The 26149-nt window shown below is 42.0% G+C and overlaps 1 protein-coding gene and 1 pseudogene across 2 annotated transcripts in view; both read right to left on the bottom strand.

Annotated features, from left to right (window-relative positions):
• The window catches only part of GAD1 (glutamate decarboxylase 1), a 38296-nt gene that overhangs the window by 6885 nt on the left and 5262 nt on the right, over window positions 1–26149 (bottom strand). The window contains exons 3-13 of one of the 2 annotated variants that reach the window (XM_039856015.1): window positions 25955–26017; window positions 20138–20296; window positions 19194–19436; window positions 14553–14643; window positions 7868–7980; window positions 6614–6729; window positions 6450–6529; window positions 6173–6227; window positions 4801–4917; window positions 3310–3374; window positions 274–352 (exon numbers count right to left, since the gene is read on the bottom strand). In XM_039856015.1, coding sequence (XP_039711949.1) covers window positions 274–352; window positions 3310–3374; window positions 4801–4917; window positions 6173–6227; window positions 6450–6529; window positions 6614–6729; window positions 7868–7980; window positions 14553–14643; window positions 19194–19436; window positions 20138–20296; window positions 25955–26017 — 1181 coding nt within the window. Of the gene's footprint in view, window positions 1–273; window positions 353–3309; window positions 3375–4800; window positions 4918–6172; window positions 6228–6449; window positions 6530–6613; window positions 6730–7867; window positions 7981–9233; window positions 9423–14552; window positions 14644–19193; window positions 19437–20137; window positions 20297–25954; window positions 26018–26149 lie in introns of those variants that run through there. The other variant, XM_039856016.1, reaches the window with a different exon arrangement.
• Window positions 4270–4388, bottom strand: LOC120597320 (uncharacterized; annotated as a pseudogene).

The following is a 26149-nucleotide window of genomic DNA, read 5'->3' as shown; positions in this document are numbered from 1 at the left end:
ATGAAATAATATCCTTATGCTTTATGTCACTGACAGGGCCCTGAGCACTGAAATAGGAAGAAAGGCAGCAGAGAGCAAGAGCCTGGAGGAGGCACGAGGTTAGCTAAAGGCTAACAGATAAGGGCAGGAAAGAACAGTAACGGTAGTCCCAATGGGGCAGTCAATCTCGTGAGTACATCAGCAAGTGCTGTGAAGAAGACCCCGTGCTTTTCTCTTCTTGTGCCTTCTAAAGGATGTGCAGGCCACCAGCTCATCTCTAGAGGGGGTGCAGACCTTTTCCTTGACGAGAATGGCAGAGCACTGCAACAGCACGCCCATCATCTTGTGAGGGTTCCAGGTGACTGAGTTGGCTCTGGAAGAAGCACATGATACTCTGAGGAGAAGGTGCAGGAGTCAGCAAGAGGCGACTGTTCTCTTGAGGAAAACACCACCCATTGCAACTCAAGTCAGTACACACTTTGACACCTAGCTCCCTAAATTGACTAATTGAGTTGTAAAACAACTATTTCGCAGGCAGTCTCAGGGTACTAACTTGCAGACTGCTTCTTCTAAATAACTGCTATGAATAATAGCTAACATTTATGAAGAACTTATTATGTGTTCTATTGTTCTGAGAGCTTTACAGGCATTATATCAATATGGAATCATGATTAAAAACTCAGGCTTTGGAGCTACCCTGTCCAAATCTGAATCCTGGCTCTGACATCTGCCAGTTTGAGCAAGTTATATAACTCCTCTGTAGCTCAGTATTCCCATCTGTAAAGTGAGGAATATTCATAGAATTGAATGAAGGAGAAATGTGTTAATGAATATATAATGATAATTACTATGCCTGGAAGACAATTCTCACAACCCTGTGATGTAGGAACTACTATCTATTTTAGATGGAGAAACTAAGGCACAAAAAAGGTTAAATATATCATGTAAAGTTACATAGCTAGGAAGTGCTAGAGCCAAGATTCAAGTTCAGGGAGCAGAATTGCAGAGCCAGTGCTCCTAACCCCTCCACTAGCCTGCCTCTCTCTAGGCAACAGACTCTGGCTTCTTTCTGCTTTCCTGTTCTTATTTATGAAATGGGCTGGTGATGTTGATCTACATACTTATAAGGTAGTATAAAGAGTGACACCTAAAAGCAAGGATCAATTGGACAATTTTATACTTTGACTGCTTAGCAGCATTGTTGAAATGCTAAATGAACATGACATTGCCAGTTTAGGCTGCAATGATAGCTTTAACGAGCATGGTCTCCTAGCAACTGCATCACTTTGTCAGACACAATTAAATGGTTAAGCAGCACACTATCGAGGACATTACAGAAACCACTAAGTATAATGTATGATGATTAAAACTTGGGTAGTTTGCTTCTGTGGTTTACAGACTCCTTCTTGAAAGCCTGGACCACTGCTGGGCTCTGCGCTTTAATACCTGTGAAGGATGTTTTCCCCAGACAGAGCGACTGGCTTGGAATTATACTGCCTCTGCTCTCCCTAGAGCTAAATCCTTGCTGTGAATTTTTAACCTCTTCATCTTGTCTAGATTTCTTAGAGGGAAAATAATTTAGTGTGTACGTGACAACGGGGTGTGCGCTGTGTTTCAAGGCTAAGACAGAAAGGCCTGAAGTACTTTCCCCCTAACTACATAATAAAGAAAAGCTTTGTGAAAGAGACCTACAAAAAGTTCTAAGCAAAGTTGACTAGATGCTTATCTCATTAAAATGCATCAGTGTGTCAAGTCATATTTAAAAAGTAGTAGATTTAATCAATTTTCTCATAGCTACCATCACTGAGTCATTAAAAATTATATTTAAGTCTCATAAAATGTCTTAAATTAAGTGTTTTTTTGAATGTCCTAAAAGTCTGAAATAAATGATTCTTTGCTGCTACAAATAGAAAGTAATAAGACATGGTATGGATTCAATTTCCATGAGATAAGAAAAAGTAGAGTGCAAAATGTTTCAAGCTGTTCAACACTCAAAGATAGAAAATGAAAATTGCCTGAGAAATCTAAAGTACAGTTGGACTGGCTCATTTATATTTAATATATTATTATCCAAGTTATAGAGTCATATAACTATGCTTCAAAGAGTCAGGCCCACTCACCTTGATACTGCCCTTTCAAAACTGAGCCAGAGGGAAGAGGCACAGTAGAGGTAACAAAAACTCAAGCCAGAGCCCTTTCTGTGAGAGAAGCCACTGGTGTGCTTTCCCTGATGCCTATTCTCCATCCAGTGTCCAACCTTGTCTCCTCACCTCTCTCACTTTACTCCAACCACACTGGTCTCTTTGATGGTCCTCCAACTTGCCAAGAACAGTCTTGCCTCAGGGCCTTTGCACTTGCCCTTCCCACTGCCTAGAACATTCCTCCTTGCATCCTTGCTTCCTGTTTCTTTATTCCAGTATCTACTGACATGTTACCTCCTCAGGAAGGCCTCTGACTACCTGTCTCAAACAGCGTGGCCTTGTCACTCACTGTTATTTAACTCTGTTTTATTTTTCTTTACTATGAGGCAGATTAAGTATATCTTCATTTATAAACATTTGGCCTACTGGAACGTAAGCTTTGGGAGGGTAAATCTCTTAGTTGATAACACCTTCCATATATACTGCCTTGTTTTTTCTACATATACCAGGTACTCATTTTTTAGAAAAGTGCCACAGATGTCTAGATTGAAGACAGGTACCAAATATTCACATCTGTGCCTGTGTGGCTCATGATATAGGTGCTCAGTAAATATCTGCTGAATGAATAAATGAATTCATGTGAGTTCATCTGGGATCAATACATAGGAGTCAAGTCAAAATCATATTTGGCTTAGCACACCCCCTGAACTTGAATGGTGGACAAGAAAATAAATAAGTTAAATGAGCTAAATGTCTTGCCCCTTTTTCAGCAGTAAGCTTAATGAGAACAGTGAAATAAATCAGTGACCCTTCCCGTGCCTTTGGCAAACCCTCATTTAGCCTCCAAATCTCCACACTGCTTAGTTTCCCTTCTCTCCTACCTGGGCACCTCACAATCACATCCATTGTTGCATTGTCGTGCTTATCGCATTGTGTCGTGACTATTTGTTTACTTCTCTTTCTATTTCTAAATTGTGAACTCATTGAGGTGAGTACTCATTTGACTGGGAAATCAATCATTTTTGCATTTTTGATTTCCCAGTGCCTAGCATACAATATGTGCTCAATAAATGCCTACTAAGCAAAAATGAGCTTAGCCAGATTGAAATATGTTGGAGATATCAGCAGACTCAGAAGCACAGCATGTTTGATGGCCTGAATGGAAGGAGGTTCCAACTCTGGCCCTTACCTTTCTATGCCACTGAGTTTATGGCGGTGCTTCTGGGACATGAGCAGCCCACCACCCCAGGCAGCCTGTGAGGACAGAGAAAGGAGAGGGAGGGAGAACAGCGACATTTAAGAACCAAGCACTCCATATCTCTAGTAAGACAGGAGAGAGAAAGTAAAGGAGAAAAACATAATCTTCTCTGACAAAAGGAACCTGTACTGATGGTCCAAAGAGTGACAGTTATAATTATTCATCATTTGTTGCCTCTTTAAAAGTTCCTCCAGATGAAAGTAAGAGTAACTACGAGTGATGTACGTCAATCAGGTTTGAGACTGTGGTGCCAAGCCCCAAAGGCCCAAGGTACTCTGCAAAGCCAGAGACACTCAGTGAACCCCCACCCTTGCCCCCAGGGCGGCTCTATTAGTGACACAAAGGACTAGAGGCTGCCATCTTATTCTCCAGAGGATAGAATTCTAAGGACTCCTGAAAACTCAGAAAGCAGCAGCCAGGCTAAGCTGAAGTCCCACCACAGCAAGACATTTTTGTGGGTACCCTGATGCATGTTTACAGAATAGCTTGGGACACCACATGACACAAGTTAGTCATTTGTTGAGTAGTAGGGCAGATTACCCAATTGTCCAGTTGTCAGAAGTTACATCCATAAGAGATTAGAGAGAAAAAATATATATATATATATACTCAGTCACACATGTGAGAATGCATCTTTTGTGTTTCTGGGAAGATTTGGGATTAAATCTTAGTTAATGACACCTTTCATATACTGTCTTATTTTTCCTACAGGTACCACATATGCTTGCTTGCTTGCTTGCTTTCTTATCTATCTATCTATCTATCTATCTATCTATCTATCTATCTATCTATCATCTATCTATCTATTTATTTATTTATTTATGCGAGGCAACCCTTGGTTGACCTCACAGATTCCAAGGACCTTGTTAGCTTACAATCCCTTTTTTTTAACACCTACAGTACCTGGTCTTCCTACGTGGTCTTCCATCTAAGTACTAACCAGGTCCGACCCTACTTAGCTTCTAAGATCAGATGGGATTGAGCTTGTTCAGGGTGGCATGGCTGTAGACCCCAGATATGCATTTTTTAAAGAAAATGTCATAGATGGCTAACTGAAGGCATCTCTGTACATCCAGATTCATAGCTGCTTTCTATATGTTGTATCTTGTATTTTTTTTCTCTCTGAAATCAATATTTCTTTCTGTCGCTATTTGTCCAGACAAAAGCTACCTGAGAAGGCGATGGAGACCATATTCTAAAATGAATCACAAAAGATGGCAACTGGCCATAAGGAACTGGATGAGTCCCAGAGGATGTACAGGACTGTGGTATGTCCATTTGTGAATGGCCAGCTGGGGGCCAGAGGAGAATGGAACTAATGTGGTGTGCAGAGCCAGCTGAGGCAGTGGAGGAAGCTTGAGGCAAATCATAAAGCAGAGCTGCTTTGACTGGACCGGGGACACTGTGAGTTAGGGCACTTACATCGACATGCAGCCAAAGGTTATATTTCTCACATATATCTGCAATCTCCTGTATCGGATCAAAGGCTCCATAAACAGTCGTGCCAGCAGTTGCATTGACATAAAGAGGAACATATCCCTATAAGGCAAGAGATACGAGATGGTTAGTCTTTTTAACCCTTCTCCTTTCCAAAGGAAGTAGAACTGCAGTAGCAGTTATTTCTAACAGAGATGAGCTAAGCTGGTGTAGTATCAGATATGATATCTGGGAATATTCTTTTTGGTTCATTCATTCACTCATTCATTCATTTATTCAACAAATATTTTTTGAGTGACATTTATGTGCCGGGCCCTATTGTAGACGCTAAGAATACAGCAGTAAGAAAAACAGACAAAGATTTCTGTTCCCATGGAGTTTATGTTCTAGTGGGCAGTGACAGACAACAACAAAAATTAAATTAGCAAAATATACAGTATGTTTGGAAGTGACAAGCTCTATGGCAAACAATTAAGCAGGAAAGGGTAATAGTAAGTGCTTGGAGTGATAGGCAGATCACTCTAAATATCTGGGCATTGTACATTTTAGAAGCTGTGTTGTTCCAAGTGTGCCAATGTAATAATACTAAAGCATTGTTTGGTTATTTAAAACTGGCTATACATTGTTTCACTAATAGTGGACACAGTAAAATTTAGGTGTGGACAAGAAATAAATGAGGAAATGGAGTCAGACAGGCTTGGGGAAATCAGTGAGTCTTAGCTTTAAGTTCAATTCCATCTCTGCTCCTTGCTCATTCCTAGCAACATTTCCATCCATCTCCCCTACTGAGACTCCAGCAAACAACTACAGTTAGAGAAGGAGGTACAAGAATGTACCCAATAACAATGAGTTGGTAAATGGCCTGACAGCTACCTGGCAGTGCCTTGTAGATACATTTGTTCTATAAGATTCTTTAGTTTAATAGAATTTATTGAGGCTGATTCATCAAGTATCTGCCAGAGCATGGAAGCACTTTGCTAAACAGAATCCTAAGCTAAAATGTTATTTATTAAAATGAGATTATACGTAACAAGTTGTAAGTGAAAACTTCAATTAGGCTGTATCTTCATGGTGCTTGGGTAGTGGATTTATTGAGGTACATCAAACTAACCATTTGGCACAATGAAGATAGGATAAATGGTTTAATGGCTGAATTTTTCATTTTTTAAAAAAATTTATATTGTATAGATACAACTTTAAAGTCAAATCACCTCACAAATTGGAAATAAACAAACATCAGAGAAATACAATAAAATGATCTCTTACATTATCAAAAATGTTTACTGTCTAGGTAAGAAAGAAAGTATTTTTAAAATTTTGTATTCACCAGAGTTTATATTTATCATAGAGTACATACCTTTTGTTTGGCTTCAAGAATTTTTGCCTCTAAATCAGCAGGAATTATCTTCCCCCTGTAATTATGATAAAAGGAGAGAAACTAAAATGAAGAATCAATGAGATTGCACATGAAAAAACTTCAGCTGCAGCAAAAAGTAATTTAATCGGATATTTTCAACAGACCATTAGCAGCTTGGCACACTGTATTGAGTCAGTCCTTAAGCACAATAAAACAAATTTAACAGATGAACACATTTAATACATCAAGAATCTAATATTCGCTCTCTCCTGCCTACCTTTCACTGCACTTTATCAAAATCACGTTGTCCGTTCCAAAGCCAAGTGCAGCCCCAGCCTTCTTTATGGAATAGTGACTCTGCAACAAACAGAGGCTTAAGGTTAGACATTAGATAGTCCTTTGAGAAACACCACAATCCATGAGCAAGAGCACCCAACTCACATGTTCTGAGGTGAAGAGGACCAGTTTGGGTACGGCCGCCATGCCCTTTGTCTTAACTTCCGGGAAGTACTTGTAGCGAGCAGCCATGATGCTGTACATGTTGGATATGGCTCCCCCTAGCAGCAAGCAGACACATTGGGAGGTGTTGGAGCTCCTCCATTATAGTTTCTTACAGCAAAGGCTGAGCTGATGTCTCAAGAGACAAGGGAGGTCAGAAAGAGGAAAGACAATATTCTCATAGGTTTTGTGGCTTTCCTATTGCCAGGGCTTTCCTCTAGACCTTTTGTCCTGGGAATACAGTAGTCACACTCATTACCAGAGCCATCTAGGCAATTTGGCTGGAGGTGATTCAAGTACTCCAGTGCCTATCCCATCTGAAGCCTAGACAGAAATATGAGGTGGCGCTGGCAGTGCTACAAAGAGATAGGTGAGTTACAACTTCCCTGCTTCTACCTTCTGCTCAATCTATTTACTGAACAAAGATGAATTTGTTCTCTGAGTCAGAAAGACAGAGAAAAAAAGAATAATGGAGCTTACTAAAGGAAACTGTGACATTGCCTGGATACTCTGCTCAAAGAATAGCCCAGCTAGTTGTTAAGCCATTTAATAGAGCTCTTTATTTATTAAAATAAAACCAAACTTACGTTTACTTAAAGATGCATTTAGGTAACTAGGCATGTCTGGCCAACACAAAACTAATTACTTTTGCATCAATTACCTGATGATTAAATAGGCAAATTTGTGGTCTGCTTGAATTGCCTGGACAAGTACAATTCTTATTTCTTCTCTTCTTCTTGCATATAATCACACTGTCTGTGATATTATCTCAAACTTGTTCCGACCTACAAGAACATCTGCCCTTGTTTTAAAGATTTTTATCATATCTACATCAAACTAGAAATTCAAAGTAGATACACTATTTTGGCTGAAATTGATTAGTCAATTGATAATCTTGATTCACTGATCCCCAACTTAATTAAACTGTTGTTGATTTCCAAAGTTGTTTAGCATGATTTAGACACAGTCTTTGTCAGTTTGTATAGGTTTAGGCACAGCATTTGTTAGTTAGTACACAAAGAATGTAGCATTCTTGCTTGCCTTCACTCTGACAAAGATAGAAAGGCAGAGTCTAAAAAAAAATTTTTTAAGGTCATTCTTTCACATACTCACTTTGTGTTTAGTATTCTCAAAAGGGTCCTTAGGATCCATACTACAAAACTTGAAGAGAGCCAGGGAAAACGAACAGAAACTTACCAGGAGAAAATATCCCATCACCATCTTTATTTGACCATCCAACTATCTCTCTCATCTTCTTAAGTGTTATTTGCTCCATGAGGACAAACACTGGAGCAATTTCATATGTAAACCTGGAAAGGTGATAAAAATGAATGGAAATAAAGATGTCAACCACTTATTTGGGGAACACAGGTGATTGACTTAGTATTTGTACTTAGGTTCTAAAAAAGGTCCAAAACCACTAAAACAATTCATTTTCTGGAAATACATTTAAGTCACCAATCATAAAATATCAGAAACCAGCTTGGGTTAACAAAAGAGGTGGTGGAAGTGCCTGCTCTGTGATTTTTCTCCAATAAAATAAATTCTCCTCTGAATAAAATATTCTAGCTGTGGTCGACCCAGAGAAATAGAAGGAAAGAAAACAACTTTTCTTTAACCTCTAAGATTGTAGGATGATGCAAATGTTAATTGAAAAAAAACATATTCTAAGTTCTATATACAATTAGTTTGCAACATTTTTTAAAAAACTGACTGCTAATTTCACACTTGTAGAATCTATAAAACCCAGAGCCAAAGTCTCCCTTTTAAAAACAATGTAAACATCTGGAAGCTAACTGCGAAGATAATTGGAAATATTGACCCAGGTTTTAAAGATCTCAATATAATTATCTACATGGTTTTTCTACCAATAATCCCCAAGGACAGCTATGTTTCTATAATTCTCTGAAGTCGATATCTGTCAAGAATAATTATAAGTGATGATTTTCTAATTACCAATTATAAGTAACAAGAAGATGACCAACTGACATACACAGCAAACTGTGGGCATCACATATCCTCGTAGGTTACCCTTGGCTTCGAATAGACTGATTTAAACATAAAAAGCTATGCTCTACTCAAAGCAATTCGATATGGAAGTATAGTCTGGTAGACTAGTCACTGAAACAAGACTGTGGTGTCAAGTGTAGGGCTTAAGAGACATCAAAGAAGGTCAATCCACAGAAAACGGAGCCAGAAAACAAAGATATTTACTGACTCTGAGGCCCTTTGTGTTTCTTCTTTTTGCTTGACCTTAAGCATTAGAGTCTGTGGGCTCGGCTCAGACCATGCTTACTGAAGAGAGATGCCTAGATTAACTTAGCCAAGTGATAGGGGGAGACTTTACTATTGGTTAGGGTGTTTTGGCTGAATGCCAATGCTGAGGACTAATAGGAATTCTTGCTGGCTTAATGATTTAGAAAAGCTATTTGCAAAGATGAGATAACAATTGTACATAAGACACAGGTGAAGCTACTAAGTTTTAATCATGGAAAAAAGAATCAATTAATTACATGGTGGTAAAAGAGGACAAAAAGATCCTGGAGGATACTCAGGATATATCTGTTGGTAAAAGAATTTTGTTTCCAAAAAGAGTACATTCATTTTCCTTAGGAAGACCCTTGAAATTTAGGAGAAAGACCCTTGGAAATCATGTGTTCAGTTACCATCACCTCTGGAGGTCACAATCATGCTTGGGTTCTGCTCTGAGCCCCATCACCGTAGCAACCAACACTCCCTCATGTCTGATGGCCTGATAAAGGAAGAAGAAGAGAAGGATTCCCGGTTTAGCCTGTGCTACTGAGTATTCCAAGAGGTAAACTCATGATGTGCTTCTAACCATTCTTGTTAATAGTGTCATTGATTTTCAGAAATGTTGGGATGGCAAAAATGTCTGCATGGTGAATAAATACTGGTGGCATTGTGTGTGTTGGAATACCACAATACCAAATGAGAAGGTTCTCTGGAATAAGGGAAGGAACAAATGGAATCATATACCATAATATCAGAACCTTATCAAGAATTGGATGAAGTGAGTTGGAGTTAAGTTGGTGTTAGATGGCCAGGCAGGAACCATGTGGGGAAGGGAGATGATGGGATCGAAGGCCAGGGGGTTGGTCCACTTCATGATTTGAATCAATTAGGCCCCAGGTTTAATCTTAGAATTAGTCTTTCTACTTAAGGACCAGGAAGGAGCATAGCCATTACTCTCAAGATTTGGAAAGTCTATTTATGAGACTATCTTATCTCATCTTTTCCAGGTTGCTTATTTGTGCCAGGTACCCAGTTCCTAAACCTTTCTTTCAGTTCTGTTCAACAAATACTTATTGGATGACTGTTCTCTGCCAGGTGGCCTCTTACGTACTGAGAAGACAAAGATGTTATAAGACACCATTCCCAACCTTGAGGAAGAAGCTTATGAGGATGAATCCAGCACCTGGTTCTTAGCCTTAGGTAAGTTCTGGGTCTGGGTCTGAAAAACCAGTTATTCCACATTTACAACCAAGCTTATCTGGATTCATGACCTTGGTTCTGACACCCTCTCCTGGAAGCAGATATACTGTTCTGTGGCTGTTGATCCTCAGCCAGGCCTGACAAATGGGCTGGCTAACATGGTTCCTGTTTCTGACATTTCCGTGACCCTGCCTTTCCATCCTGGGCCATGTTTACGACTAGGAGTCTGCCTGCACCCAAAGCTTTATAGAAGGCCTTAAAATTCACCCTAGAGCAATGGTTCTTAACTGGAGTCATAGACCCCTTTGGAGCTCCTAGGGAAGCTATGGTCTCTCTCTGCAGGAAGAAAATGAGGACACACACATCATTTGGTATACAATTGTAGGACACTTCCCTCTTGCAACCTGGACTCCAGGTTAGGTACCCCTTCCCCAAATGACAGATGAAAGCAGATAAAGTCAAGAGATGAAAGGTCAAATATGGATTAAGAAGAAGCTGAAGTTAGAGTACAAGATTACATTTCACAATCAGAGAACAAGAAACTAAATCTGCAAACAGCTCTGGGTTGAAGCATAAGAACATGGGATTGGAAGTAATATTTAAAGCAATAAGATGGCAACATTCATGAAGTGACACTAAAGGAGCCTTTCTGTATTCTGAGTAGAGTAGTGAGTCAGCCCTTTTTTAGTGGCTCAACTCATCTCCCCAGTTGGATTCACTTAGAACCAAGGCAAAGTGATTGTTAAGAAGCTGTATTCTCTGCGGCAGAGTCAGCTGGTTGCTAACCAGTATCAATCTTCTCTTGCTTCAGTCAATTTTATTTGGGGTGGCAATTTACCCAGATCAAAACTACATTTTCTACCTAGCCTCCCTAGTGTGGTCGTGGGACTAATTTCTGGCTAAAGAGATGCTATAGAAAATACGTGGTACTTCGGAAATTTCTTAGAAGGAAAGAGTGTGTTCCACTTTTGCCCTTCCTTCTTCTATCCTCAACCCCCTCCTTCCTGAGTTCTGAAACATGGAAATGATGCTAGAGCTTCAGCAGCCAGCCTGCACCATCAGGTGACTCTGAGGATGAGAGTCACGTGCTACAATATGGATCAGAAAGGCACAAGGAATCTGGATCCCTGGTGACTGCTAACCTGGAAAATTCTTTAATGAGAGAAATAATTTTCTATGTTGACTCTCTATCTTGACATTCCCCTTAGATTTTCCCTCCTTACAGATGTGGCAGGTGGCCTATCTTCACCTTAAAAGTTAACACACTTGAAGGTAGCTTAATGAGCCCCGCTGGTGTCCAGAGATGATGATAGACAGAAACAAAAGAGTCGAGAGACTGATGGGAGGATCTCGAATGGCAACAGCTGCTGTTCCTAGGTGTGTGCACTGCACCTTGCATATACCGGGCACTTAAGAATGGTGCTCTTTTTAGTCTTCAGAACCACTCTGTAGGATGGATATTATTATTCTCCATTTTCCTGAAGAAGAAACTGAGGTTCAGAGCAATTCAGTGATGTGTTTTAAGATCTCAGTATGTTTGAGAGTCAGAATTCCAAGTCCTTTACATCACAGCTGCTTTTCCATGACAAACAGAATTACTTACTGTAGGCTCCTCTCTAACAACCTGCCTACTATGTAAAATGACTAATAACTCCCATAGGAAATTTCCCCTGTGTAATTTCTATGAAAATAAAGCACTAGATAGTTGAAATCGTAACTTCATAACAAAGGGCTGTGATAAATCTTGCTATAAAGGTTATGTATTGTTCTCAGGTGCTTGCGAGCAGGCTGTTGTTTACAGTTGGGCACATCTCAACTTGCAGAGTTGTGCTTGGTGGCCCTGGTGTGGAAGAAAAGAGCTGTACATTCCATGGATAACTACACATTTGTAAAGTTTTCTTTGGATCTTCACCGCGTCCTTGCTTGAAAGAATACATCTCAAAAATATATGCACAGGTAGGTATAAATGCATGAACATAAAAAACAGTCAGATACCTAACACTTTGCCACTTGAATTAGGATACTGGATACTTCTAAAAAGATCACACTGAGGAATATAGTAATTATTTTCTATTACCAGCACCATCCAAACTCAATTCTAGTGCAGGTCAAACAATTGAGTATATCGTTAATTAAATCCTACTCTGCCAAAGAGCCTTTTGCCATTCTTTCCCAGACTTATTTTGCACACTGCTCCTAGCTGGAGAAGGAAATGTCACAGGGGAGCAAATTTCTGCATAAGCTCCTGACAGTGCTGCCACATTTCATGATCTTCCAGGGGAACTGGTTTAGAACAATTTCTAGATAATAGTTATTACTTCTTCAGACAATGCCTTGTCTCCAGAACTGACAGAAACTATTTCACTATTTTAAATAACCTTCTCTATCGATCTGTTGAAATCGGATCATATTTTATAAATACCTATTGTTCAGTACAGCTGCAATTACTATGTGCCATTTAGCTGGATTGACCTTGACCTTGGATGGCTGGGACATATTTTAGTGTTTCATGGCTGAGCTGAGGTAAGGGAAGAGTAAAGGACTTTGATTTTATGAAGACATACAAAAAAAGGAGAATTTGTGAAATCTTTCTGGTTGAAGAAAAGCTTTTTAGGAGAATATCTGGTCATTCACAGTTCAAAGGATTGAGTTCCTTTCATTTACCTTGATTTGGCACAATATATATTTTAGGGCATTGCAACTGAGAGGCCTACAATGTACACACTGGGTGAATTCAATGCCTAATATAATACAGGTATATTAATGGATATGTATCTTTTACTCTATTTTTCTCATTTATTTTCTAAATAGTTAAGTTTTTTTTTAAAGCTGCACTTTCTACTTAAAATTGTTTCTTAATGGGATGCTCCTATTAAGCATTAGTGTTTTCAAGTTATAATTAGTATATTACAATGTCTGTGCTTGCTGATATATTTTTAACTCATAAATTATACTATAGTAAAAACTGCAAAGGTGATTTTGTTTGAGGAGACCGTACAGCGACTGTGTCTTTGACCTGAATTCCTCTTTGCCCTTTGCAGCCTCAGTGATCCAATGTGGACACTCGTGCAGCTAATCACGACGCGCAAGCAGGGAGCAAGGAAACCATTTTCAATTTCAATCAATTTAATCTTTTATGCCTTTTAGTACTAAAGGCTTCACTTGTCAATTTGCTTTTAAAAATTTGTCATTGTTGTTTTAAATTAGCCAACAAAGCAAGAATCTTTCATTAATAGAAACTTTTCTGAATGTAGTTAAGTATTTTGAGTCATAGCACTAAATAGCTTAGGAACACACACAAATCAAAATGTAATTTTAAAGTGCCATTTCAGGTTTTGTTGCTGGAAGTAGTTTAAGAAAAATAATAACTTACATTCTATCTTGAACTTTAATAACTTACATTCTATCTTGATGTCAAATAGAATTTCTCATTTTAAATAATACCACCCTTTCATCTAAATTCATTTTTCAAATCTACTTTACCATGAACTTAAAAAGTGGATGATTATTTTCTAAATAGTTCCACAGTTACTAAAATCCATATAATTCTTTATGTAGTTATTTTTAAAATTTCCCGTGAAAACTTAATAGAATGTGGTGCCATTGTGTGGTTGTATAGATAGTGGTAAAACACTAGTGTTGAGAGTAAAGACAGTACTCAGTAGGCTATGATGACCCTACATCAATTTGTCACCTCTCCTTGTCTCCAAAAAGAGCATGTATATGTAACTATGAGGTGATTGCCAGAAGACTACCCTGGTAATACTCGTGCACGCGCACACACACATGCACACCCATACACACACACACACACACACACACCACTAACCAGGACCTTAGAGTTAGTTTCATATAAATTATGAGAACTTAGAAACAAAGGTTTTGCCTACTCAAACAAGTATGAAAAAAATGTCGAATTCAGAAAAACAATCAGTTATTTTAAGAGGAATACATAACGTATCACTACCAGCTAAATTTTGTTTTGGAATTTTTAATTAAGCAATAGGTTGATCAAATTAGTTTGTGGCTTTAAGGCAGCTTTAATTATAAAAGAAATATGACCTAAAAGATAAGGGCCAACGTGCTTGGATAGGAAATGAACCAAGATCATACCCTAAAATGTGACCTATTTAGATATGTCGTTAAGAAATATAGTCTTTTAACATGAAATTTACACTAAATTTTAAAAGCTAGAGTTATTATTTCTCATGACCATGTTCTTATTAAAACACATTATTCAATTTAAAATGGTTTTTTGGTTATCTGCTATTAAATCAGAACTGTAATAAACCTAAAAAATTTTAAGAGAAAATACGACTAGGGAAACTGTAATAAAATTATTATAGAATCATCAGAATTGGACTTTCAAAGTAACAAGCCAAAATCACACATCATGGTTGCTTATATGAAAATAATATGTGAGACTTACATGTTGGTATTGGCGGTTGATGTTAGCCATTCTCCAGCTAAACCAATGATATCCAGTCCAGTGGAAAGCTGGTTGAAAAATCGAGGATGACCTAGAAAAGTGAGTAATAGGCAAGCATCAAGGCAAACTTGGCTATCTTCAAAGCAAAGGCCTGTGCTACTAGGCCACATGGGCCTCCATTTCTATGGTCTGTCTAATATGGCTGTCCAAGGATACAGAAAAGTAAGGTCAGGTTGACTCACCCTCTATCAACTCTTAGCATTAATGGTGTCCCCCAAACTTATATGTTTCTAAAGCATAATGCTTTTAAATTTAAAAAATCCAATGTCATGAAACTAATAATCTTTCTGTAATCTTATTTGATTTCCAGATGAACCCCTCTGCCATACATATTTTTAAATTATAAATCAGGATATAGGTCCCGATTTTCTCCATAAATGTTTCAACTTTTAATTTAACATCCCAAAGATTTAATCTCCAAATCAAAGTTTACTGATAGAGAAAAGGCTGTAGGCTTTAGAGAGAATTTGTGGCTCTGTGGAACAAATCAAACCTGGAGAAAGTACCAGCTCTGTTGCTGATGCTGAGGGCATGCCATCACTCTCTGGGTCTCTGTGTCAGTCAAATATGACATCAAGCATTGGTGTGTTTTGCCTATATTTAGTCAAGTGACTGTTAAACTAAATTTATTGTTGCGATGGCCTGCATCTCCTCTATGAAACAGGGGCAGACACAGCCTCATTCACTTGAGTTGTTGGTAAAATAATTGTTATTACTACATAACTCTAAAGCCCATTGCAACACAGAGTATGGTTTCACAGGCTTTGTCCTCAGCAAATTCAGGTTTATTGTCAAGTTTTGGCTAAATTGGCATTCACAGGAAAACTCAATCCCACATCAGCAGGCTTGGCCTGGCTGTCCTGAAGGAGTCAACGCAATATATTATCCAGGGGTGTGTGACAGAGAACTGGTGTTAGAAAGATATGCTGACTGTTGTGTTTCCCGTGGAAATTGCTTTCGCCTCTGAAATAACTGTCAGAAAGCTAGTGTTTGAATGTTCCTGGTCTAAGTCGCCTCTCTGAGAATGTTTGTTCTTCCTCATGTGGGACGAGGACTCATTCAGAATGCCTAGACTGTGACTTCTTATATCAGAATAGTCTGCATCTCAAGAGTCCTAAAAAATAATACTGACCTTTAGAAAAAATAAAAGAAGCATAAACAGTAACCTTAGTATAAGTATGGGGCCAGATTCCAGCCAAGTAGACTACTCTAAATAGCTTAAACCAGCCCATTTTTCTCTACTTTGCTCAGTGTCAATAGTGTCTATGAATCACCTGTAACATAATTAAATTTGTTGAAATCTGTTTAAAAATACATATAATACCCATTTGAAAACTTTAAACAAAAATCTCTCATTTTAAGACAGGATCAAATCATAAATAAATGCAATCACACTATTTGACAATGTATCAAAGTCACATGGCCTGGCAGAGACAAAAGATGGTGTAAGATAGACAGACTGACACAAATGCCCTCAAATAAAACTGACACAGTAGCTCATGTCTGTTAAAATAGAAAGAACAAAATGCCCCTAACACTTTACTTTTCTCTTATGGCTATAGCCTTATGCCCCCAAAATCTTATACTAGAATTTCTATACTAACCATTTCAACTCTCTATAATCAACAAAAAGAACAGATGACAGATGTGGTTTTGAGCAGCATGTGGCCTAGAGTCAGGTAGGGGGAGAAGAGTAATTTATCAAATTAAAGTTTCGAACAAATAAACTTCAAGAAAGAAGAAGAGATGGAGAGGGAAATCTGTTTTGATTGAGACGTATCAAGCAATCGTAATGTGAGGGACTTATTTGGGTCCTGACTCAAATGAATTAGAATAAAACAAAATATTCTGACATTCATGAGACAACTGGAAATTTGAACACTGCCTGAATATTTGATATTTAGGAACTGTAAATTTTGTGGGGTTTTTGATGTAATAGTGATATTGTGGTTATTTTTGTTTAAAGAACCCTTGATGATGGAGAATATTTATGGATGAAATAATATTATGCAAAAAGGAGATTTGTTTACATATAATAGAGAAGAGGGGAGAGTGGGCTGGGGGATAGGCAACACGAAATTGGCAGGATTTGATAATAGTTTAAGCTGAGTATTATCTATATAGGGCTTATTGTACTATTTTACTTTTGTATAAGTTCAAAATTTTCCACAATAAAATGTTAAAAAGAAAAACTAAGAAAGTCAACATATTTACTACGACTGAGGACAGACTAGTATCTGTCTCAGTTCATGGAGAATCTATATATACTGGTTCTTTTTCCAGAAGTCTTTGCTCATTTGTAGAGAAATCTCCAAACGCCATCATCATTTCCTTTACAGACTTTACTCAGATTACTATGTTTTCACTGTTAAAACCCAATTCATTATTTGGGCTGAGCATTAATATTCTTTTTTTTTTTTTGTTAAACAAAACAAAACAAAACATCTTCCACTGTGTGTAGCTACCTGCGGAGTTTACCCTAGTGCTCTGGCATCTACATCTAAATTAGAGACCAGCATCCAGAGACTGCTATCCACATGGCAGCTACGGTACACTTTGCCAGAGTCAACACAGCACATATGTAGCAGAAGCTCTCATACTCTGTGGATGCAAATATCTGTTCTCAGAAGCTGCTCTGAAGAACAGGGATGAATGACTACAGGGTGAATATCTAAGCAGATTTATACACTGGACTAATAAGAATCCATGCTTCTCTGACCACGTGATGCTTCAGTTTTATACGCAATGTGAGCTGCTATTATGACAAATCCATGTATTTTTCTTTGAGAGACAACACTACTTTGGGCTTTAATGACAAAGTGTTTTACATGGTCTCATCTCTCTGAGAAAGTATATGTAGAGTAACCTGACAATATAAAAAACACTGGACCAAAGCAAGTCAAGCTAAAACATACATGGAGAATTCTGACTTTTTTGATCCAGCCAAATAACACTACTCGATGTCCATCAGGAATGGGTTAGCCATCAGACCAAGGTGAGATGTGATTACACTGATGAGGGTGCTTTTCTTTAAAAATCAAACACACAGTTTGTAATACAATTAAGTCTTGTCCATCCTGCGGTTATTCAAGGAAGCTACACACTTATTCTAGTGGGGTTGGCAAACCTCAAAAGCTGTTTGGGATCCTTTATTTAAAAATGCCCCTTTTGCCAGCCTCATTATCTCATTGTAACACTTTGTTTTTGACATCTAATAGCCTTACTCAGCTCTGTCACCACCCATCTTCCCAGTCATACTGTCAAATGACTAGAAAGAGTGAGAGGTATAATAAAAAAGAGGGAACAAGGAAGGAGAAAAAAGAAGAAGGGGCCACAGGGGCCTCCCTGGATTGGCAATTATGCCATGAACTGCCAGTTCCTGTAGATCTATCTATCTGCCCACAAGCCCAGGAAAGCCAGGCTGCAATTGAGAAAGACAGTAGGGATAAGAAATCACTGCTTCACTTCTAGGCTTAGGAATAGCCAGACAGAGATCCATAAAGTCCTTGAACTTGAGGCAATTGAAAAGTAACCACTTCGGCCAAGGTTGCTCATTAGAGAGGGTTCATATAACATGAAAAGGAGGCAAGAGGGTATCCTCCAGGGCTTCCTGTTGGAGATAGGATTTGGTGATTCAGGGTGTCTAAACTCCAGAGGCAGAAGTAAATCTAAAGGGTGTGTGTGTGTGTGTGTGTGTGCACGCGCATGTGTGTGTGTCCCTCCAAAGGATATGCTCAAATATTAATCCCTGGTTCCTACGAGTGACTTAATTTGGAAATAGGGTCTTCGTAGATATTATCAAGTTAAGATGAGGCCATATTGGATTAGGGTGGACCCTAATCCAAAGACTGCTATCTTTATAAGAAGAGAGAAGTTTGGACACACAAACAGAGAGGATGCTATATGAGGTGAAGGCAAAGATTGGAGTCACATATCTACTCACCAAGGAATGCCAAGGAATGCCTGCAACCACCAAGAACTGGAAGAGGCAAGGATGGAGCCTCCCCAAGAGTCTTCAGAGAGAGCATGGCCCTGCAGACACCTTGATTTTGAACATCTAGCCTCCAGAGCTACCAGAGAATAAATTTCTGTTGTTTTAAGTCATCTAGTTTGTGGCAATTTCTTACGGCAGTTCTAAGAAACTAATATATAAAGGGAGGGAAATGGGCTCAATTCTTCCCAGTTTCAGGGACAGGCAAGGATACAATTTATCAGAATGAAATAGGCATGAAAATGGAGGCAATAAAGAAGTAGGGACGGGTCATTCTGTTCTCTTTAAATTATGAATAGCCTAAAAGCAAGAATGAGAACTCCTTATACAGAACTTGATATAGCATTGTGTATCTGTATATCTTTTAAATTTACTTTTACAATAATAAATGATGATGGGCTTTTGCCAGGTGTTGGGGCCTTCTATTAACTGTCGCTGCTTGAGGTCATTATGTGGTCACCGAGCACTTTGTGCCTTCCCTCACTAGGTTTGTGTTTATCCTCCAACATGAGTTTAACATTCTCACAACTGGAAAGGGTGTGGTGCAGGGCAAGGGTACTGCTGCATGCCTGCCTGGCTCTCATTCTTACCTGTGCGGACCCCATACTTCAGGGTGTCTCTGCAGTCAACCAGGATCTGCTCCAGGGACTCGGGGTGGTCGGAGAGCTCCAAGTTGAAGCCCTCCATGCCTTCCAGCAGCTGGTGTGGGTGATGGAAGTCCAGCACCTTGGTGGAGCGATCGAACGTCTTGCGGACATAGTTGAGAAGTATGTCCACCACCTCCAGGAGGAACTGCACGGTTTGCTCCTCCCCATTCTTAGCTGGAAGCAGATCTGGGAGGGGAGCCAATGAGTGGTTATCACCTGACTCATATCTGGCTTTCCTAGGCCCAGAAATCCCTAATGTTAGCCATGATATCTTTATAGGGCTAATATCATTCCAGGATATGTATACATATCCTGTGTGATGCGCCATCTCCCCAGAAGGATGAGTATATGCATATACACAGAGGTTTTGTGTACACTTTCTGGGGGTTCACAGACTTCCTGATAGTTGGGCTGCTCATAAACAGAATGGAGTGCTTTGAGAAGCCATGAACAGCCTGACATTACAGTTGTCCATTTGCAGGCTGAATGGGCTCCTATCAGGTGCATGATGGAGGGCATTTCTATCTGGGTTTTCTCACATGTGACAGTCCTTCAGATTCTGAGATTCTATGAATCCATGTTTGTCCCTGCAAGTGCCTTTAGAGTTGACTGTTTTATTGACTGCTCTCATCCGGCTTCCAAAACAATGGAGACCTGGGTACTAAGGAAGGAGGGATTCAAATGTTGGAAAAGTAGTTCCATGATGGTTTAGAGAAAGTGATGACATTTTTGATAAAAGAAGTAAAATCTCAGCAAAAGATCAGAAACTCAGATATAGAAACCTCACTAGATAGCCCTAAGGATGGAGGTTGGGGGGTGTAGGGGAGACAGGAGGAATTGCAGGGAGAGTGAGGGGGGGGAGGGAGGTGGAGATGGGGAAGAAGTACCTCGAGCAAACAGGTTAGAGAAGTCGGTCTCCGTGCGCCGGAAGCGGCCATCCCTGTCACTGTTTTCACAGGAAATCAGGTTCTTGGAGGACTGCCTCTCCTTGAAAGCGCTCACAAGCCGGCTCTTCTCTTCCAGGCTGTTGGTCCTTTGCAAAAAGCCTGTAGCACAAGAAGCTGGGTCAGAGGTAGTGCACCGAACTGCAGCCTCAGAGGGTCAGCTGCTGAACCAGGTCAACTCTTCAAGCAGGGTTCTCACTTCTCCAGAGAAGCTGAGTGTCTGCATTTTATATATCAGGGCTCTGGCACTGCTCGCCTTCAGGCAAGGAGGGGGCAGTGCCAAGTGTCATCAGTGGCAGCGACCCAGTCACGCAAGAGAGAAAAACAGTAAGCAAAGCCCATTCTCCTCTCTGAACGTGACAGTGAACTCAGAATTAAGTCAATTGGACAGCTTCCACTCCAGTAACTAGCCCCAGGATGGGGATTTAAGGGAAGGACGAGATCAGAGAGGATGCTGCCAGCACTGAGTTTATGGTACGCTGTGCAACCAGAGGGAGGAGGGGGTGAGGACCAGCACTAGGGGTTAGGGAAGATGCTTTCTCTGGGCACCTGGTACAACTCACAGGTTGAATGTAAGTGTAATTTTTCTGACTCAGACCTGAATTGCAGCTTTCCTTGTTCTACCTCCTCTCTTTGAATAAAGGTATTGGGGAAAGAGATAAACAAAGCTTAAAATCTTATGTGTCATGACATTTAATTCTATAAATACTTACTGAGCACCTATGGTAGAAAAGCACTTCACTAAGCATTCAGGATGGGGAACTGATAAAGATAAATGAGACAGATCCCTTATCCTCCAGGAGCTTAGAGTTTGGCAGATGGTGGCCAATGTTGTAATAAAGCAAGAAAGCCATCCAAGAACTTTATGGAGATGAACTCTGAACCCAAGGTGGGATTCAAAGCTCCTCACCTCTGCTCCTCAGAAGGAAGGGATCTCTACAGACTGAGGTGATCAGCACAAACATCACCAACAGAGAACAGAAAGGAAGGTTGAGCCAAAAGGTCTGGAGACCCTACTAACTTGGAGCAAGCACACAGTCACCCCTCCCCTCTGAGCTCAGGACCTGCAGACCTGCTCCTTCCTTCAGCATCTCCTCCAATTCGGCCTCAGCCTTAGCCCTGAGCCCCAAATGCACCACACTGAAAAGAAGAAGAGAGCTAAGCTTCTTGGTGACCACAAAGCTGTCTTTGTAGATAGAAAGATCCTTGGGGAGTCACTTCTGTCACAAGGCAGGCTTAGAGGAAAGTCCCAGGTGGTTCGTGGAGAGGCAAGTTAATCTGGGGAATTCCATTTACTTTCCTAAGTCTGCCAATTCAGCGGTGAGGGGTGGAGGAAGGAGAGATGCAGGGGAAGGTTGTGGTGATTACAGTCCTCCTATACACAGGAGCAGGGTCTATTTTTGGAGGGGAGAAAGGAAGGCAGAGGCACCAGGCTCTTCATTGTTCCTAGCACCTTATAAACTTATCATTAAAGCCCTAAAGGACATCAGAAGGGGGGAAATACACTATCATGGAGCTCCATACTCAGACATAAAGATGGGGCTTATCTCCTTTCCCTCATCTCTTCTCTTTCTGAATTCCTCCTGCAAATCCCCAGAGTCTAAAACCGGGAGTCAGCAATCATTTGCCAGAGAGATGCAGGATCACCTGGCTTCTGGATTCCAAGACTGCTCCCATGCTCCTGGACCAGGGAGCTATGGAATTTGCCCCGGCGGAGGAGACCAGATAAATGTGGCCTAATGGAGGTGAGGTCCTGCCTGTTGAATTCCTACTCCTAGGTCCTTAACCTCTGGTTGGCTCTGCTCCACTCCCAGGTAAAGCCTTAAGTCTCTCTACCTGAAACTCTTTAGAAATGCCTTTCCTCTGGGCAGCTGCAGGACCTAGGACCTCCACTTAGGTGAAGGATGTTATCTCCAAAGAAGGTTTTGACACAGGCATTTTCAGAGGTGTCCTGATAGGGTTGAGAGGTGACAACTGTGACACAACTTCAAACCTGCTTCCCATTCCTGGACCATACTCCCTGGAGTACACTAAGAATTAGTACTTTCTATAAATCCTGTATTGATCTTATAAATAATCCACTTATATGGCATTATAATTTGTGGTAAAAACCATTATTTCGATAATATAAATGCTTAATGTATATTGTTTTTGGCATAGCAATTTCTTGGAGGGCATTTATTTTCTAAAATACTGGGAGCTTCATAAAAGGTAAATGAGCCAGGCCTCTCTGGGCTCTGAGAGGCTCTGGAAGGAACTGTATGCTTCTCCAAGGATGACCAGGTAGTGGGTGACATTGAGTTCAGTGCACTGACAACTTCCCTGGCTAACAAGGAGTCTCTGACACTGAAGCAGACTGAACTCTCTCTTGCTCTACACTCCAGCTGTGAGGACCTAGTTTAAGGCTGTGAGTAACTGGTAACCCAGTTCAACATTCTTAAGAGGCAAAGAGGCAAAACAGAAAAGAGCTGAAGCTGCAGTCGGCTTTGGTCAGGATGTAGCACTCTGGCTAGCTTCAAGTAGAGGATAGAAGGTAAGCCCTGTCATGACTCTGCTTCTGGGTTATGGGGAGAGCCTGCTGCTGGTTCCTCATGCTGCCCCCAAACTAAAAGGCCTAGGGGGCCCACTTAGTGAGGGGAGGAAGTGTGGGAAAAGAGAGAGAACCTGACTTGAGCCAGCTGTTTCCAAGTGGGGCAGTGAGCTGTGCACAGCATAAAAGCACATGGCCAAGAGAGTATATGGGGCCTGAAGCTGAATGTTCCTGCTCTCCTCACCAAGCTGTAGCACCGAATTGCATCTACCTATAGGAAGGGACTCTCCTTCTGACTTTTATGGGCTAAAAGTACTCTGCCAGATCTCTCCCACTCCATCCTTTTTTATTTCAAGAGAAGCCAGAAATACAGAATATTCGAAGGCTCTCTCTGTTTAAAAGTTGACAACTGACACAAAATTAAATACGCACATACACAAACACACACACATACTGCATGGGCTAAATAAAAGAGCTCAGAGGATGCAACTGGCAGCCAGTTTGGGACCTCTATGTAGATAAATGAGGGAGGCCAAGGACTTACTAGGAAGTCAGCAAAGCTTAGAGCCAGAACTTGGATTCCCTGCATCTCCTATTTAGGTCAGGCCACCATGCCTGTAGCCATTCCACTTTCTACCATCGTACAAGACCCTAGTTTCTTATAGCTCATTACTCTCTCCAGGGGATTCCACTCCAGAGCTAAGGGTACCACCAGCGGGACACAGGGTCTTCTTTGCAATTTCATTCCTGGGAGTTCCAGGTAAGGGGGTAAGAGAGTGGGTTGGGGTAGAATCTTGACAGGGCACTAAAGAAGCTTAGGAAGATCAGGGCAATGGATTAGGAGGTGGGAAGAGGATCATTGGTCTAGCTCTTCTGCTATTTTAAGGTGAAAGTTCAAACCAACCCCAAACAACGTCAGATCAAGAGGGTACACTTCAGGCCACAGAAAGTCTGGGATGGAGGAAGTGGAGGCATCTGTGTGTGGAGGAGGAAAGAGGGCTGTGGATTCAGGTCAAAACCAAAGACTGCACTTTGTCTCCACTAGATTAAAATGGAAAGCCAGAGTTGGCCCAAAGTATGGAAAATAAATCCTCCTGGTGCTTTCTTTCCTTTCAGAATCATTCCTCATGTGAAGCCTCCTACCTGTGGCCCCAGAAGCATGCATTTTAGCAGAAGGCAATTTCCCCTTAACCGAGTAGAGGCCCTGTCCTCTTGTCACATGGGTTGAAACTTTCCTGATATTAGTGTTAGAAGATGGGGTATAGAAACAGAAGAAACTCTCTGAGGATGGTAGCCCCCAAATGCCTAAGAACTCTCCCTCAGAGGAAGCTGATGCAAACTTGGGGGCCTCCATTTCTGTACCCAGAGAAGCTCAACTCTTCTGTCCCTTCACCCTTTCTGGACACTTTGGGTGTGTTCCCCAAAAGGGCGTTTAGACCTTTTCTTCCTGAGGACTCAGGCAGCCTGCAGTTGAGGAAACGGGGAACAACGACTGCCCAGGGCTGAGGTCAGGAGGTGAGGATGGGGTGGATGAGGGCGGCCCCCCAGGCAGGCTCAGGAGCGCAGGGAAAGCAGCCTCCCCTCCAAGCATCCCCCACCCTCCCCACCCTGTTCTCCGCCACGGCGGCGCCTAGGGCTCGCTCTGTTCTGCTTGCCCGGCTGCATGACAATGACGGCTGCTGAAGCCCAGCACCTCGCTGAAGGGACCTGACGCGGAACGGGCCATTAAGCCAGGAATGGCGGTGGGAGGAGGGGGCTATTTATAGAACAAAGCTCAGCTGCTGCCAGCAGCCCCAGCACCGGGACTAAGCACCAGCCTCGTCCTTCCGGCCTCGCATGCTGGGGAGAAGGCCAAACCCGGGGTCCCCGTGGCAGGGCTGGACTTTCCCTGGGAAATGGCTAGATCTGGAGTTGAGCAACCCTTTCTCGCCATAAATGCTGCTTCCAGAATCCAGGGGACAGAGCGCCAGAAACGCAGGGAGGGTGCCGCGCGGTAAGGGAGGGTGGTTCCCAGAGGCTGCTAAATAATCGCTCTCTGCTCCAACCACAAACTGCCGCCTGGGGGCCCGGGACGCAGGGAAGCTGCGGAGATCAGGGCCAGAGTGCACCCGCTTGCTGACTGGCGCTGGGGCGCTCCGGGGCTGGGGCGGGCGGGCGGGAGTGCGGTTGCCGGCTCCGCCGCTATCTCTGGCGGGCGCGCAGCTGCTGACGGATGGCTCTTTAATAAGCTCCTCGTTAATCTTCCCCCGCCTCTCCATCCTCAGTTCAGGGGCATCCGTATTTTCTTGACTGATAAAGCTAGAGATTTTAGACGGTGAATTGTAGCAAGGAAAGCAAGTCCTCATTGTTCAGCCTAAGCCACTCGGCTGTGTCCCTTCGAACAAATCTTTTTTCCTTAAAAAAAAATTTTTTTTTTACATCACCTGGGCGTTTTCGTCTCATACCCTCACGTCTCCGGAGAGCTGTTCTTTCTCTTTTCCAGCTCCCAGATCTATTTTCCTTCCTCTCCAGCAAATCATGCCTGACTCCCCCTTGCCCTCTTGCGGCCCTTCGCTCTTGCCTGATTCCTTTCCCTTCCCTCCTCTCCTTCAAGGGCAAGCTCGGCAAACCCTCCGGCCTGCGCAACCTGCACCTCCCCCAGGTAGGCCACCGGGGACTATAGGCAATCCTTTCTCTTGGCCTCCGATTCAGAACGAAATCTGAATCCGTTATGGCATCTCGGGGCAAAGATCTCAAGCCAGAGAGGCCACTTTCAACGCGCAATGTTAGTAAAGAGGGAAGGGGAACGACGAGTCAGCCACCGCCTTAGGCAGATACTGCGCCAAAGGACAGCTCTCTAGAAAAGCCAGACCAGTTCACCTTTCTACACGACCTTCGAGACGCGCGCGCAGAGCGCAAGAGTCGGAAGGGCCCCAGCGCCCGGCAAGAAGAGCCCGGCTGCCGCGCGGGGGCGCTGTGCTTGCGCTCTCGCGCCCCCACACTGAGAGCCCCGCGGTCTCAGGTAGTCCAGGACGCTGGCAGAAAAGGTCCCCCCTTCCCCCTGGGCCCTGTCAGGGGACACAGGAGGGTCAAGGCATGTAGATGAGGGTCTTCGCCAGGCGTCAGGGCAGTCGGTATATTAGAAAACCAGACCCCGCCGGAATCCTTTTCCGCGTTCGTTCCACTCTCCCAAACCCGCAAAGCCCGTTGCCGCGCCGCCTTGCCGAGCCCCAGCGGGCCCTTTCACTTACCGCAGATCTTGAGCCCCAGTTTTCTGGTGCATCCATGGGCCACACCGCACCAGGTGTCATACGCTAGAAAGCAAGAGGGGTGCGATCAGTGAGGCTCGGACCTCGGGGGACCTAGTTGAGGGTAAAGGTTTTTCTGGGAAGGGTGGGGGCAGATCTTCGCCAGTGCTCCTCATTAAAATCTCTTTCCTGAAAGGA

Source organism: Pteropus medius, unplaced genomic scaffold, assembly GCF_902729225.1.
Source record: "Pteropus medius unplaced genomic scaffold, Ma_sr-lr_union100, whole genome shotgun sequence".
NCBI lineage: Eukaryota > Metazoa > Chordata > Mammalia > Chiroptera > Pteropodidae > Pteropus > Pteropus medius.
The sequence above is the reverse complement of the archived record's forward strand: the minus strand, read 5'-3'. Positions and strand labels throughout refer to the sequence as shown.